Source organism: Monocercomonoides exilis, assembly GCF_001643675.1.
Source record: "Monocercomonoides exilis strain PA203 chromosome Unknown scaffold70-226867, whole genome shotgun sequence".
Taxonomy (NCBI): Eukaryota; Preaxostyla; order Oxymonadida; family Polymastigidae; genus Monocercomonoides; species Monocercomonoides exilis.
The window spans coordinates 23,769-40,093 of NW_027150615.1; the positions used below are offsets into that span (position 1 = coordinate 23,769).

The 16,325-nt window shown below is 36.3% G+C and overlaps 3 protein-coding genes across 3 annotated transcripts; 2 read left to right on the forward strand and 1 right to left on the reverse strand.

Moving 5' to 3' along the window:
* Positions 1 to 1,056: 1,056 nt before the first annotated feature.
* MONOS_11136 (uncharacterized protein) lies at positions 1,057 to 9,234 on the forward strand (the record flags this gene model as incomplete). Its single annotated transcript, XM_067863643.1, has 1 exon — positions 1,057 to 9,234. The coding sequence occupies one exon, from the start codon at positions 1,057 to 1,059 to the stop codon at positions 8,464 to 8,466; it is 7,410 nt and encodes a 2,469-aa protein (XP_067718836.1). The 3' UTR covers positions 8,467 to 9,234.
* A 653-nt stretch (positions 9,235 to 9,887) lies between these two features.
* MONOS_11135c2 (uncharacterized protein) lies at positions 9,888 to 10,289 on the reverse strand (the record flags this gene model as incomplete). Its single annotated transcript, XM_067863642.1, has 1 exon — positions 9,888 to 10,289. The coding sequence occupies one exon, from the start codon at positions 10,287 to 10,289 to the stop codon at positions 9,888 to 9,890; it is 402 nt and encodes a 133-aa protein (XP_067718837.1).
* Positions 10,290 to 14,166: 3,877 nt separating this feature from the next.
* On the forward strand, positions 14,167 to 15,347 carry MONOS_9237 (uncharacterized protein; the record flags this gene model as incomplete). The annotated part of the gene is made up of 2 exons (XM_067879717.1): positions 14,167 to 14,520; positions 14,580 to 15,347. The coding sequence occupies 2 exons, from the start codon at positions 14,167 to 14,169 to the stop codon at positions 15,345 to 15,347; spliced, it is 1,122 nt and encodes a 373-aa protein (XP_067718838.1).
* Positions 15,348 to 16,325: the final 978 nt, after the last annotated feature.

A 16,325-nucleotide genomic window follows, 5' to 3' on the forward strand; every position in this document is an offset into this window, starting at 1 on the left:
GAAGAAAGGAGAAAAAAAAAGATAAGAGAGAAGAGGAAGAGAAAGAAAGAGGGAGAAGAAGAAGAAAGATTATTGCCTCATGTTTTTTCAGCGAAGAGATGAGAAAATGAAGAAAAAAGACTTGCCAATCAAATTGCATTGGGAGATGAGGCATTTTATGGTTCGAAAGAACACTTTTTCAAGAGCAATTATTGTGGGTGTGTGTTTTGATGTGGCATTATTCGACTTTTTTGTACTTTTTTATTGGAAGAATATTTATGTTTGACAAGCTTTTATTTTATTTTATTTAATTTTCAATATGTTCAATGCTTCAAACTTGAAGAATTCGACTTTTTCGAAAAAATCAATTTTAATCTGATAATATTTTATTTAACAATTGCTATTCAAGTGATCCTTGAAAGATTCTTGTTTTTTGAAGCATTCATTTGAGCATACACATCTCTTGATTTTCACATTCTTATTTTTTGTTGTTTATTTTTATTGTTATTTTTTTTTCATGAAAAATAATCACATGCAGCAGCAAATGCCGATTCATACCCTGCAAGAACTGAAGAAATTGCGTGCTATGAAAGTGTCTTTGATGTTTTCCAAACGCTCTCAAAATGATTGTTGCAAGAAAGATTTTTTATCTTTTTCAAATTGTTTTTCAAAAACAATTATTAAGGGTGATTTTGATCATCCGGAAAACATAAAAATTTTTCAAATTAAAATTTATTCTCATTCCGCATGAGAATGCATTTGTGCATTTTGGCATGTTTGATTCTTGGGAAGACATTTGAAGCACAGCATGTCTCTGGAGCTGCCACATTGGAGAACAAAGGTTTTCTTTCGAATTGATATTTTTTCAATAATTCTATTTATTTTTGGCAAGGAAACTCAAATGATGCACAATATCTATCAGAGGCTGAATACAATTATTTATTTGAACAGAATTCATTGTCAGGAGTGAAAACACCGCAGTCAGGTCTTTCTACAGTGAAAAACACATTTTTGGGATTTCGCAATTCTACAGTTGAACTGAAAAATGTGGCAATTGAACATTCTTCCTCGCCATTAATGCTAATAACAGATAAATCGAGTGTTGTGTTGGATTCCTGCATTTCTCACCAAAAAACAGCATCTCCTTTTCATTTGCAAAGTGGGTCAATCTTCCTCACAAATATGAGATTGATCCCCCCAAAGAACCTGAACCCTTCCAGCCTCATATTTTCATCTGATGATTCAAATATTGCTATTTTGAGAAATTCCGTCATGGCAGATCTGACTATTTCATCATCAAACTATTTCCTATTGTCTGGAAAGAGCCAAAATGAACAGATTAATAACTGTGCATTCAAGAACATTTCTGTGAAATATGCCTCGAATTGCGATCATTTTGTGGAACATTCATGTTTCCGAAGTTCAATGGAGAACTGCCTCATTTATTCGTGCGTGAATGTCTTTGAAGGAGGGATATCGAGTGGATCATATTCTTATCAGGAATTCATCTGCAAAAATATGACAATAAACTTCGGGAAAAGAGAAATGAATGCTCTTCAGAAAAAGGAAAAACTGAACACAACAGAAAGCCAATCCTTTTCATCGTGCGAATGGGAAGATTGCACAGCACCACAAGGAGGGGCTCTTTATGTTCATGATAATGAAAATGCCATTTTGACAGTTGAAAATTCTTCTTTTGTAAGATGCAATGCATCATCTACAAAAGGTGGTGGAATATATGCATTGAATATCGCAGAATGCATTGTTATTCATTCTTCATTTTCTCAATGCACAGCACAGATAACCACTGATTATGGTGGAGGAGGAATAATGATCGAGAATGTCAACTTTCAATCAATGGTTGAAGATTGCTCTTTTCAAAACTGTTCCTCTGGCAATGATGGAGGGGCAATTGATCTTCGCCCAACGATGACAAAAAGACAGAAGCAATGCATTGTTAATTCACTTTTTATTAACTGCCGATGCAACGGATCATCAGGTGGAACAGGAGGCGCAATTGAACATTGGGTTGCAAAGGATAAAGTTGCAATTTCAAATTGCCTGTTTTGTCATTGCTATTCGATGAGTGGAGCAGGCGCTGTATGTCAATCAATAAATTCAAATAATAATGGAACATTGTTTTTCTTCTGTTTCTTCCACAATAACACATGCATTCTTGGTGGCCATGACATTGCTCTTCATGATTCAACAGCAAACAACATTGATTCCACCTGCTATTCCACCAGACAAACAGAGAACAGGGTTAGCACAAGTCATCGTTTTATTGCTGATAAAAGTGAATGGCTGCGAAATGATTTTGGAAGAATTAGATATGTCTCCTCAGTACAAACAGAACCTAATTCCATTGACACATATGCATGTGGACGAGATGAAGGCCATCCTTGCAACACCATCAGCCATTGCCTCACTCAGCTGATCCCAGAATTTGTCACAGATATTGAGATACTGACAGGAACGATTACAGAGACAAAAAGTATGAATTGTGACATCAATGCTTACAAAATATATGGCCAAAGCAATATGAGCACAGCAATCCAAACAGAATTTGAAACATCAGGGTTATCTCTTTTTTCAGTCTCCACAAGCACATTGACTGTCAGTGACGTTATTCTTGTGCATGACTCGGCTCATCCGAATAACCGTAGGTCAAGGCTGTTTGAGATTAGTGGAACAGGAGGAATGAGGATCAGCAGACTGAACATATCTGCCGGAAGTGAGCAATCAACAGAAACAGCATTCACCACAGAACTGATTAATGTGCGGGATGGGGTGTTTCAGATGGAAAATGTGAACTGGGCAAAGACGATTTTTACAGCTTCATTATTTTTGCTTTCTTCAACAAATGAAATATCAGTGGCACTTTCAGAGTGTGCCTTTGATGGGATTGAGAGAACAACAAGCGGAGCAGCTGTGATGTCGTTTTCGAATGCCAAGGCAAACATTGATGTGAATACGAGCACTTTTGAAAGATGTGGAAGTTTAAGTTCAGAAAATGGAGGATCGATGATGTTGTGTGTTGGAAACGAAAATGAAGTGAAATTGAAAGGCGGATCTTTTGATGGGTGCTTTTGTTCGTCATCCAATGGTCTTGGGGGAGGAATCCTTCTTCGATTGTTGAATGAAAATCCAGAATTCCTGATTTCTTCTTTATTCGGAACAAACACAGCCAGGTGGGGAAGAGATATCTTTATCATTTCACCAAATTTGGAAGTGACTGCAAAGTCACAAAAAATCACATGTGTGATAGCCTCTTTGGATTCTTTTGACAAAGTGCAAGGATATGACAATGGAAACACCAGTTTGGTCATTCCTCTTTGCATCTATCTCCTTCCCACTCCAGAAGAAGTATATGTGACAAGTACCGAGGCATCTGACCATTCCCATTGTGGAATCGCCCAATTCCCTTGTTTGACAATGAAACACTCCCTCACAAGGCAAACAGGGCCAAAGAAAGTTGTTGTGAATGGAATGATTATGATGAGTGATGAATTGACCTTTGCTGATCAGAAACATGAAATAAGAGGAAATGATGATAAAAGTGGTTGGAAAGTTTCTGATTCAAGTTCCATATCCAATTTAGCGATGATAACAGCAAATGTTGTAACAGAATTATCAAAACTCATCTTTTCTCTTCCTCCTTCTCTTTCATCACACTCCATTTTCATTTCATCTTCTTCTTCTCAAGTGACTCTGTCTCAATGTTCTCTTTCTCTTCAAAAACCTTCATCAGAATTGACATTTTTATTCTTATCAGTTGAGACAGGGATCCTGATAATCGACAAATTCTCAGCTTCATCGATTTATTTGAGGAGAAATCCGCTGATCTCGTTGACAGGAAGCGGAACAAATACAAAGTTGGTGGACGCTCTGTGGCTGAACATGACGAAATGCAATTTCACAAAAATCGAAAGAGCAGCTGGAAATGGAGGCTGTGTGAGCATAGACAACAGCGATGATGAAAATACAAACACACAAATAAATATTGAAGAATGTGATTTTGATGAATGCTCTGTGCTTGCTGATGAAAGCAGAGGAGGGGCAATCAATGCTCAGCTGAAAGGGAATACTCAATTGAATATTGTTTCGTGCACATTCACAGGATGCACAGCACCAGCAGAAGAAGAGAAGATTGGCTTTGGTGGAGGGATGGCGCTGAAGTTGATTGATGAATATTCTTCATTTGTGATATCATCCCCTGTTTTTGATTTGGAAAAACCAAATATTGCAAAATATGGAAATGATCTTTTTGTTGAATCATCCAACTTGACGAAGAGCATCACAAATGACTCACTTCCATATGTTTCTGAGCATCTTGCTGATATTTCATTGAATTCAATGAGAGGATTTGATGGAAATGATACAGCGAATGCAATTCCACTGGTCAATTTCTGGCGAGCGATTGGATCAGAGATATTTGTTGGAGGTGAAGGGAAAGATATGGGTGCCTGTGGATTCTCAGATTATCCTTGCCTTTCAATTGATTATTCACTAACACGATTGCTTGAAGGAAATGAAAGGATTATCAGCATCATTGGAAAAGGAATTCTTCAGAAAAGTGTTGATCTCAGCGGGGTTTCAATAAATTCGAACGACAGTGAAGCCTGCTCTTTGGAATGTCTCTCTTCAGTTGAAGGAACAGAGGAAGAAGCAATGAAGATTCAGGGCATTACCAATTTCGAACTGATAAACTTTGTGATTCCATCTTCATTCACAAGTGGAGTTAATGTTCTGATGCATGTTGGCGCAAGCGATGGATTATTGACTGTGAAAGATTGTTCATTCACAAAAATTGAAGAAAGTGGAGAAGACATGATCAACTTTGGGCTGATCAGAGCAGATGGAGGAACAGTTCAATTGGAATTGGTGACAATGCAATCGCTGTCTTTTTCAAAGGATGTTATTTCTGTTTTGTCAATAACGATTTTGAGTATCAAAAACATAACGATGAAGAATGTTGATCTGGAGGGAGCAAGTGGATTGAGCATTTCAAAGAGTTTAAGAAGAGAGAGAAATGAAGATAAACAAGACATTGTTGTTGAGTGGAGTTTATTTGAAGAAGTGACTCAAAACACAACAGAAAACATCTCGATCATTCGAAATGAAAATGATAATCCATTGAAAATAGTGATTCGAAACACAACGATGAAGAAATGTGGAGGGTTGAAGTGTGGAAAGGGGGGAGGGATGCTTTGTGTGTTGAATGAGGGAGGAAGCTTCGACTGCTCATTTTGCACGATATCTGAGTGCTTCTGCTCCACCACAGGAAGAGGTGGTTGGCTGTTTCTTGAATGCACCTCGAAAGATGAAATGCCTCTGAACTTTGTGTTATCGAACATCACATTCAGAGGCAATTCTGCATTCAGAGGGAGAGACGTGTATGTGAGATGCCACTCAATCGATTCACAAATAATTGACGAACAATTCTTGTTGGATTTCAGAGCACCATTTGTGAAAGACCTGGCGATATGGGGATGCACATCGGACTCGTTTGTGGGAGAAGAAGATCTTCTGCTGAGAGTCGTAAGATACCAGAGCGAGACGATCTTTGTATCTTCTGTTGATGAAAATGCAACAGATAGCAAGCAATGTGGAGAGTTTCATTTTCCTTGTGAGTCATTGGATGCTGGAGTGCAACACATCATCCCTTCACGCTATTCGCAGCTGTTGATATCGGAGCAAACAATCATCAACGGAGAATGCAGTGTGCAGAATGTTAGCATTCACTCATTGGAAACTCCCTCAGCTGCTTTTGTGTATCTGAACTCAACAATTGATGGGGATGTGGGAAACATCATCACAACAACAGAGATTGTTCGGATTGAAAGATTGAAATTCAATTTTGATCAGTCATTTTCCTATTCAGGCAGTTCTCTTATCCATGAAGCAAAAGGCCAGCTCTCTCTTTCATTTGTTGATTTTTCTTCGACATTTGCATCAGAAAACATTGAAGCTGTTATTCTAAACTCAACATTGCTGAGCATCGAATATGGAATTGTGCACGTTGACAACTGCTTAGTATCGTTCCTTTCATTCAAAAAGCCATCATTATTGTTTAATGGCGATGAGATAAATATTACGAATGTGAAACTGGAACAAATTGAAGCAACAACAAATGTATTTGAGATTGGACAATGCAAAGAAGTTGTATTAAATAGAATTGATACAAATGGAGTGAATCTGTCTGAAGGTTGCATCATTGTGATAAACGATTTGCCATCAGGAACAGTTTCTATTGGAATCTCCTCATTCAACAACTGTTCAAGACATTCAGAAAGCGCTTCAATTCTCTCAGCTTCATCAACGTCTGCTCATTTGGAGTTTTCAAACTGTTCTTGCACAAATTGCAATTCCTTGTCTGACAAAGGAAGTGTTGTTGAGGTTTATGATATGAAGGATGTTTCGATGCACATGTGTGAGTTTGAAGGAGTGCAAATAAAAGAAATTGAAAAAGAGAGAAATAATAATTATGAAGAAATATGTGAATGGAATGGATCACTTGTCCATTCAGCAAATTCTTCGTTGGTAATGAAGGATGTGATTATTTTGAATTCTTCATCGGGCGGATTATCATTGTCATCTGGAGATGTGACAATCGAGAAAGGAGAGTTTATGAACAACAATCCATTCATTGAAAAATATCCCTCGGCTCGGAGAAACATCATTTGCTCGGGTCCTTCCTCACTGACCATTTCAAGCTTGAAAGGGGGTGACGGACAAGAGAAGAATTCTTCTCTTTGGATTTTGAATGATGGATGCACTCTCGAAGGATTAGCAGGAGAAAGGTCATCGCCTTTCTTCATTCCCAAATTGGAAGATGTTTCAGTGAACGAAAATGGAAGTCATATTGTTGTGAAATTCGAGGGATCTCTTTTTGTGCCTTGTGACTTGTCATTCAAACTTGTATATAAAACAGGGGATGTGGAGTTGGTCGAGACATATCAGTTTGAGGAAGACAGTTTCATATCAGAAACTGAGGTGATTGGAAGAGTTCCATCAGAAAATATTTCAAAGACAGGAGATGAAACAGAGGTGTCTGTGATGATTTTGTTTGGAAAACAATTGGCTTCCACTTCTCCACAGATACTGAAGAACAAAACAGAATCAAATGACAAAGGAGATGAAAGGATTGTTGAAGGAGGAAAAGAAGGGAAATCATATTGGTTGTTGATTGTGATTGTTCTTGTTGTGATAATATTGATTGTTCTCATCGTCGCAATAGCCTTTATTGTGAGATGGAGAAATTCAAAAGAAGAAGCTAAAAAATACAAGGAGATAGTTGATGATAATATTAAGAAGGATCCGAAGGTGTTTGAGATGGTGACAATGGAGATGTCTCCCGAGGAGCAGTGGAGAAGAGCAGAGAAAGAGGCAGAGAAGAAGAATGAAGAAAGGATAAAGAAGAGAATATACGAGAAAAGCTTGGGACATTCAGAGTCATCAGAGCATCTTCTGTCTGAGAGTGGTTCAACTGAATACATCCTGGGGAGAGACTCAGACAAGATCCCTCAATGGGTTCTGGAGAAGGTTGAGGAAGAAAAGATAAGGAAGCGAACTCCATCGCCTTCTATTTCATCAACATGCTCAACTGATTCTGATTCAACATTTGTTCGAGAGGAGGATCTGTGTCCAACAACCTCATCGATGTCTAATCTCGTGGACGCAATGGCCTGTTCATCGCCTCATGAGAAGCTGATTGTGGATCTGAGAGATTCACTGTTCATGTTGCTTCATGGGAGGAACAAGACAAAGGAGATGGCGATTGGGACTCTGCAGGAGAGGGAGCAGACAGCTGCCCAAATCCTGTTCTGGGTTGCGAATGGAGCTCTCCACTCCTTTGATGAAATGGAAAATTCACTTCAATCATTAGCCAATTTGAGTCCTCACATTGTATTGTTCTCTGAGCACATGGTCATCTGCATTGTTATGCATTCAGATCTTTTATCAGATGACTCTGATTCTTCTTCCATCTCCTCATCAACTGTTGTGACTTCTACCAGCGATGATGATGATGAAGACTCTCTGCCCTCATCTGCGTTTGAAGAGGATGATTATTACAAAAAAGAGTGCCTGAGGTGGAAGGCACCAGAGCTGTTGATCAACAAGAAGATGGGAGCAACAAAGGAGTCAGTGTCATTCTCGATTGGGATGATGCTGTGGGAGTGCTTGACGCTCCAGATCCCGTTTGGCGATTATGAGGCAGAGGTGGCAGGACAGAAGATAGCGAATGGAGAGAGACCGAACATGGAGATAATTAGTGAATCTCGAATGAAGGGAATGGTTGAAAAAGCGATGAGCATGAACGCAGAGCATCGCCACTCATTGTCACAGATCAAGCGGGAGTTTGTGGAATTGTTTCCGCAAAGTGCAATGGTATTCACAATGACAGATGCGATCTGTTTGGTGGGACGAAGTGAGAGAATTGATTCTGCAAACGAAAGAGAATCTGGAGATGCATTTAATTTGTGATGATGTTTGTTGGCTTTGAACTGTTTGATTTTGAAGTGATGTTGTTGGATCAAAATTGTTTTTCTGCCTGTCTTTGGCTGTTATTCTTCTGTAATTATCTTTTTGCTCATGATCAAATATGGACTTTGGAATATGTATTTTTTGGAAAAGAAATAAAAAATAGAATAATTGTGTGGTTTTATGTTTTCATGTGGAATTTTCAGTTATTTGTTTTTGTTGTAATTGTATGAAACACTTCTTTTTGAGAGAGTTGAAGAATTGAAATTTATTTGTTCGCTTGCGTATTCCCTGATGAGAATCCCAGGCCTCTGCACATCATTCAGCATTTGCAAGTTATTTTATGTGTTTTTGTGAAAAATCTGACTTTTATTTCTACATTTATATTTTTTCGTTATTGACTGAATGTTGGAAATTGAAAGAGATTTTTCGTTCATGAATAACCAACCTCAATTGAAATATTATTTCTAAGATTTTGCAATTTGCATTTGTTTTGTTCTGTTTTGTTGCAATTCTGATCAAAGATTAGCAGTTGAAATGGTTTATTCCAGATTTTATTAAAACTGTCAATTTTTTGATAAACCTTTTTTCGTTGCTCATTGCTCGTCACTAATTTGTATATTCATGTAACTCTTTCACATTTGTAACTCAATTGTTTATATTTCAAATTCATTTCATGTTTTCATTCACCCAACTTGTTTTAAGGTTTTAATTTTTTCCACAATTCAAACAAATAATAAAATATTGATTCAAAGAAATTAGAAAAACAAACTTTGTCAGCGAACAGACAGATTCCAATGGCCTTTTTTGAGATCCAGGAGATGAGTGATTTTCAATTACCAAGCTTCAATCTGTCCAAAAACAATCTTTCAAATAAATCCAATTTGATTCAACTTCCAATTTTAACTGGAGATAAAGAAGCATGAGGCTTGGTTCAATACAAACGAAATTCACTCTGATGTTGCATTATTTTTCGTTTTTATTAAAAAAAAGATTCAAATTGAACGTCACAATTTCGGTGATTTTTTCTTTTTTCTATTTAAAAAAAAAACACAAAATAAAAAAATTAAAATTTATATTAAGTTTGAAATAACTAATAAGGATTGAAAGAAAGAATTGTTTTACAATTTCTTTTGAAACAATATTTATTTAACTAAAAATGTATTTATCGTTTAAATTAATTTTTGTCTTCAAAAAATAAGCAAGCAACTCGTTTTCTTTTGTTCATTCCTCTCAAAAAGCAACGCCAAATCACCGCTCCAGCTTTGCTGCTCAGCAACAACACCAAACGGAACACAGAATTATGAAACAGCAAATGCAACCAAGAACAACAACTGTCTCATTTATACTCCATGCTCCAAAAGAACTTGTATGGAATCTTCTGCGAATACACTTCGTTCTTCTTTTATTTTATCGTTGTTATGTTATTCTTCCTTAATATCATCTTCCTCCTCCACCTCCCCTGCCCTCTCCCTCTCTCTCACCAACTGCACCATGACCAACATCAACTCAGAACAGTTCAGCCAACAGGCTGCCACCAATGGCGGATGCATCTCATTCGCCTCATCTGTCCCTGCCAACTCGTTTTCAGTAAGTGACACAAATATCTCCACCTGCTCTGTGAGCGAGGATACAAGTTCTGGAGGAAGAGGCGGTGCTCTCATGATCGAGTTCAATGAAGGCTCACAAGTGTCAGAATCCTCCTTTTCCATCACCAATATTGTGTTTTCAGCCAACAAGGCCAGCGTCGGAAGAGATGTGTATTTTGTGCGTGAATCATTTGTCGCTTCTGTGAAGGAACCCTTGTTCGCCTTCATGGGAAGCATCACTCAGAAAGACAACTCAGCTGTTGGACATAACAGAACAGAAGCGATTGGAATTTCGATTTATAAATCTTTATCAACGGGAATACAGCTGACAATGGACATGTGGATGGAATGCCTTGCATCAAAGCAATAAATTGCTGGCTATCAAAGATGCACCGCAAGAGGACACGCAATGCGAAGGGGCTTCTGAAGAAGGTGCAGATCATAAGGCTGATATTATTTTATGCGATGATTTGTCGGTGAAAATATGTGCAAACGAAGGCAAGGTCGAAGAAAGTTGGGGAGATGTTATACAAAATTGAAGAATACGTCTAATATGTGTATTTGATGAAATCAACATTGCTTGTCGGGCATTTATTCTCTTCTTTCATAGAATTTTCCATTAAATATGCCTTTTCAAATATATAAGTTTCCCTCATCGTTTCATCTTCTCCGATATATTGAAGGCGTGTGACGTTGTGTAACCTGCCGAACGCTATTTTTGAGCTCATTCATTTCACAAAGGGATTGATCTAATGCTCTTTCTTTTTTTATTTGTTCTTCTTTCAGCTTCCAAATTACAAAAAAGAAAGAAAATATCGTCCTCCTTTTCTGATTGCATGCCTTCTGATAGGCCTTTCTGAGTTCAAAATAACTCGTTTCATTGGCGCGTCACTTTTGCTGAATTTTTGCGAGTGAAGGAATTTTTCTTTTTCGATTCTAAATGGAAATGATAGATGAGGCCTGAAGTTGAATTTGGGAGGAAGTTGAATGAAATGAAAAAAACATCATTATTTTTGTTGATCATCGAAGAAGACGTTGAAGAAGAAGAAGAAGATCGCAATGAAATGAATTTGCCAAAAGGATATTTCATCTTCAGAATTGTGAATGAAAAGTTTCAAGAAGGCTCATTCATCCATTTATCAGAAGAGTCGAAGAAAAGCGAATAAAACAATTATTTGATCTATTTGTTTAAGCCTCTCATTGAATGGCAAAAGCACATCAGAATCAAAGCGTTTCAACTTAATGCTGAATAAAATGAAATAACAAATATTGAAGTTGAAGGAGAATATTCAAGCAGAGCAAAGAATAACGAAATCATGCTTTAAATACGATGTATTTGTTTCACTTTTTATAATTTTGAAGTTACGAGGAATAAGAGGAAGAAGAAGAAGATAATGATGATGCGTTAACTAATGAAATGGTAGCGAAAGGATGAGAAGAAGAAGAAGAAGAAGAAGAAGAATAGAATTTTTTAAGAGGGATACGATGTGCAACTTTATTGACAGTGTTGTTTTTATTGAATTAAGAATTGCCAATGAAGGCGAGCAATCACAAGAAATTGATAGAAATTGAAGATATAAGCTGAAGCTATGAAGAAAATGTCGAAGGGGGAAAAGATGAATTAACAGAAGAAGAAGTGGAAGAAGTGGAAGAAGAGGAAGAGGAAGAAGAAGAGGAAGAAGAGGAAGAAGAAGAGGAAGAAGAGGAAGAAGGGAGAATTGAAGGTATTGAAGGAAGAATAAGTTGTAGAGAAGATAAAAATTAGAATGAGAAAAGGAAGAATGCGAAGATTCCACCATCATCTTTCACAAAAGGTTGGATTTTCTTATCGAAGAAAAGGATGATGAAGTTGTTACTAACGCAGATGTTGATGATGATTATGATTTATCATTTCCTTCATTTTCTTCATTTTCTTCTTCTTCTTCTTCTTCTTTATAACGATATTTTCTTCTTCTCTTTCTCTTCATCTCCTTCTCCTTCTCCTTCTTCTCCCTCTTCTCCTTCTTTTCCTTCTTTCCCTTTCTTCCCTTTCTTCCCCTTCGTCTTTCTCTTCTCTCTCTTCTCTTTCTTTTCCTTCGCATCTGTCAGCAAACTCTCTTCACTGATGAAGCCTTTCCATTCAGTTTGATGTCTCTTTTCTTCATCCTTAAGCTTTTCAACATCAATGGAATATCACCCAGTGTTATTCAAGCGATTAAACTGTGCTGGTTGAAGGAAAGGTGGAAAGACCCTTTCAAAGGCAGTTGACGCTAAAAACACAGGAAGACAAGCACAACGAAGACGAACGCATTAACAAGCGACTGCATTTTCCTTGGATGGACTTGGTGATAATCTACAGAAAGAACTAGTTTTGAGTGAAAAATTTTAAAAATTTGCAAAAGAAATCAGAAAAGAAAAAGAAAGAAAAAGAAAAAGAAAAATAAGAAATTCATCGATACAATGCAATTCTAAAATGAGACAATGCCTTTTTATAAGAAAACTCGTCTTCTCGCCTCTCTGATTGAAGAAGTCTGTCTTTTAACATATCTTCCCCGTCGTTTCTTTTTATTAACTGAAGTCAAAAGAGCAACAATTCAACACAAAATGAAAAAGTGAAAAAGAAAACATGAAATTATCATTGCAAAAAAAGGAAGATTTATTTCAATTTTTTGAAATTACCTTCTTTCTTATTTAAATAAAAATTGTTTAAATGTAACATAAATTTGATAATACACCTTAATATAATCAAGCATTTCAATTGTAGTCTGGTCTGTCTTGTCGGGTTCGCTTCGGCATCGCTCGAATTATTTCATGACTTGCTCAGAAATCCACTCTGAAATCGGAGAAACGATGAAAATCAGCAAAACAACCCAAAACGATGAATTTCAACAAAATGCAACAAGAGTCTTTACAGATAAATACACATTAAGTGGAAATCACCGTCAAACGATAAATGCGTTGAAATGAATTCAAACTCCTGAATGTGCTTGTTTCTGCATGTTGTATAAATCTTCCTTCGCCATCTCGAGTTTTGTTCATCTTTATATTGCTTCAAAGCCTTTTGGAATAGAATCTCTTTCATAACACGATTTGCGTTGATGTCCATTGTGGTTATGAAACTGCCTCTAAGAAATCCAACTATCATTCGCCCGAGCTTCAAAAATACGTGGATTGATGAAAGCTTGATTCCCTTCATCAATCCTCCTTCATCCTGAACAACCCACTCAAGAAAGGAACTAATGACAAAAGTATCCTTATAGCTTGTAGCTTCACTCAACATATTAATTTTGAAGCAACCACAGAAGCCAGTAAATGCTTTGATATAACATAAAAAATCATTTTGATGAAATAAAGCCTCAATATTACTCTAAATGTTAGCACATAAATTAAAACATCAACGTTTGTTTTTTCATTTGGAGGGGAATGAAGTATATGCACGATTAATGAACAAACTGTTGCTTTTTTGTCTCTTCTTCCAAATGTTCTTTTCAAAGTCTTTTCTTTTCTTCTTCATGTGGTCAATAATGTTAAAATAGAAAAATAATGATATTTGAAGTCAACTATATGTGGCAAATATCCCAACATGTTCAAAGTTTTCAATCGAAATTCCATCCATTTCAATGAAATGAATTATTGTTGGCTCGATCACAACGAAATTTAATTCTTTCGTATTCGACTTAATATAGCCTGTCTCGTTGGCTTCTTTGTGATTTCTTTTTTAACATAGATTTTTTTTCAACTAGTCAAAGGAATTGAGTTTGGACTTTATCTTTGTTTTGTCAATTTTCGACAATATTGTTTTTGTTTTTCTGTTTTTCATTTGAAATTTTGCGGCAAGTTGATCTTTACTAAAAATAGACAGAATGGAAATGTATGATGAAGATAAATCCAATGATGATGTTCAGGAGCAATCACTTGCAGATAAGTTTTTAAGTTTGTTCATATTTTCTATTTTTTGAATGTTCAGCGCTTTCCCTCATTAATTAATTTTTGAGAATTGTTTTCTGAGCTTGAAGATTGCAATGAGGAAGAGCAGAAACAGAAAATCGAAGAAATGAATAGATTGATGGAAGAAACGGATGATGAGAAAATCTTGTATGTTTTTAAGAAAGAGTTGTTTGATAGAATAAACAACATGATTAATGAAGAGAAATTATCACTTGAGAAATGCACTTTGTTTTTGAAGTGCGTTGGATATTGCAAAGCGTTGAAAGATATATGGAATGATGGATTTCAGTTTTCTTCGTTGAAGAGAAGATTTGAGGAGATGATTGTAAAAGAAGATGAGAAAAAGGAAGGAAAGGATGAAAAGCTAATTACTGATCTTGGTGAATGCAATTTATTTTTTGGAGGGTCAACATCTTTGGAATTGAATTCTATTTGCGTGCCTTGTCTGCTGAAAGTTGCTTTGAATAAGGAGGAAAACGAGGAAGCTCAAAAAGAAGTGGAAATGGCACTTCTGGCATTGAGTTGCATTTTCTCGCATTTCGTTTGAACATTTCTTTTTTATTTTTGAAATATTTTCTAATTTTTCTTATTTTTGAACAGAACATAGGAAGAGATCTTTTCCTGAACGAGATGAAAGAAATCATCCAATATCATGAAAAGCGTCACAATTTGACACGGCTTGCCTATCAGTCTGCTTGGTGGTTTTTGATTATTCTATCATTCAAAGATCAAAAAACAATAGAAGTTATTGTGGATGAGCTGCATTTTGAAAGAGAGGCAGCAAGAGAATTGGATGAGCTGATGCAAAGCGTGGATTGGAAGAAGAAAGAAGAAGAGGAAATAAAAGGAAAAGGGAAGAATGAAGAACTTGTTTTGAAAAGATGGCTGCAAATGTTTGATAATTTCTTTGTCACATGCAGAAAATGGAATGAAGAATGCTCGGGGATTGTTGAGAGTATTGTTCAGGTACTTCGAGCAGCGAATGACTATCGCAGAGAAATCTACAAAACATGCATATATTTGTTAAGAACATCAGCAGAAAAAAGAGTTGTGAAAGTTGATGCCTTGCTGAAAAGTGGTGCCATTGATGCTGTTTTAGAGGAAATTCAGCAACCAACGGTAGATGACGAAATAAAATATGAAATCTTGCAATTTTTTGATGCAATTTCAAGGAGATTGAAAGAAGAGGAAAAAGATGAAAAAAAAGATGCGAAAAGAAAGGTTACGAAAATGGAGATGTTTGACAAGTTGGAAGAAGTAGGATACGAAGATGTCATCATAAGTTTTCATGGAACAATTGATTTTCTTAGCAAAAAATATCATTTTAGATTGTCATTGAATGTTTCTGATTGTTTTGTGAATATCTGAGGAAATGAAATGCTTTGTATTTTGTAACTCAAACTTTTCATTTTTCTTTTTTCAACATTTCACATCGTTGAGAGTAAACAGTCGTTTGAATCTTTAATGAAAGAATTTTTTTTTTCCAAAGCTTCGAAATGTAATTAAGCAACAAAAAATTAAAAGGAAAAGGAAAAGATGAGCAAAATCACGTCGTGGGTGATAAATTTTTTTGGATAGGCCACAGCTCAACAGGCAATTACAACCAGTTTTTTCAAGAATTTGTATGGGAAAGAAATGTGTCTTCTTTGATAATTTTCTTTTTCTTTCTTTCTTCTTCTTCTTCTTTTCCATTTTGCTTTCCCTTTCCATGCATAGCGTTGTGTTTTTTCATTATCTTCCGTCTTTTCCCAATCACTCAAAGACAATAAGCAATCAATGATTGATTGTCTTTCCGATCAAATTGTGGATGTTGTATTTTGTGTTGCTGACAAAGCTTCCATCTGATGCAAGTGCTCTCTCAAAAAGGCACTTTGTTGCAGAAATAGCTCTTCAGTCTTCAATTTTCACTATCACCTTCATTTTCATCATTCACCTCTTCTACAGCTACATGTTACCCTTCTTTACAGCTCATTTCGAAAAAGAAAAGAAATGAAATGAAATGAAATGAAATGAAATGAAATGAAAAGAAAAGAAAAGAAAAGAAAAGAAAAAATAACAGTTGCAGAATCTGCGTCAGATGAGCAGTCTTGTAACCTTCTTGTGGAAATAGCTTTTTCCTGGTGCATCGACTTCGGTTGCATGGAGCAACATCGAAAGACACATGTGATATTGCTCTGTCTAATGCTCCAATTCGTCTTTGGTTCTTCTGACTTTCATGTTGCCAGCTACACACAAAAACTTCACTGAAGCAAAGAAAGCTGGAATGAGCTGTCTGCTGATGCAAATCCATAGCTGATTGTGGTAGTTCAGTTATTTTCCTCAATTTTCTTTGATTTCATTGCGATG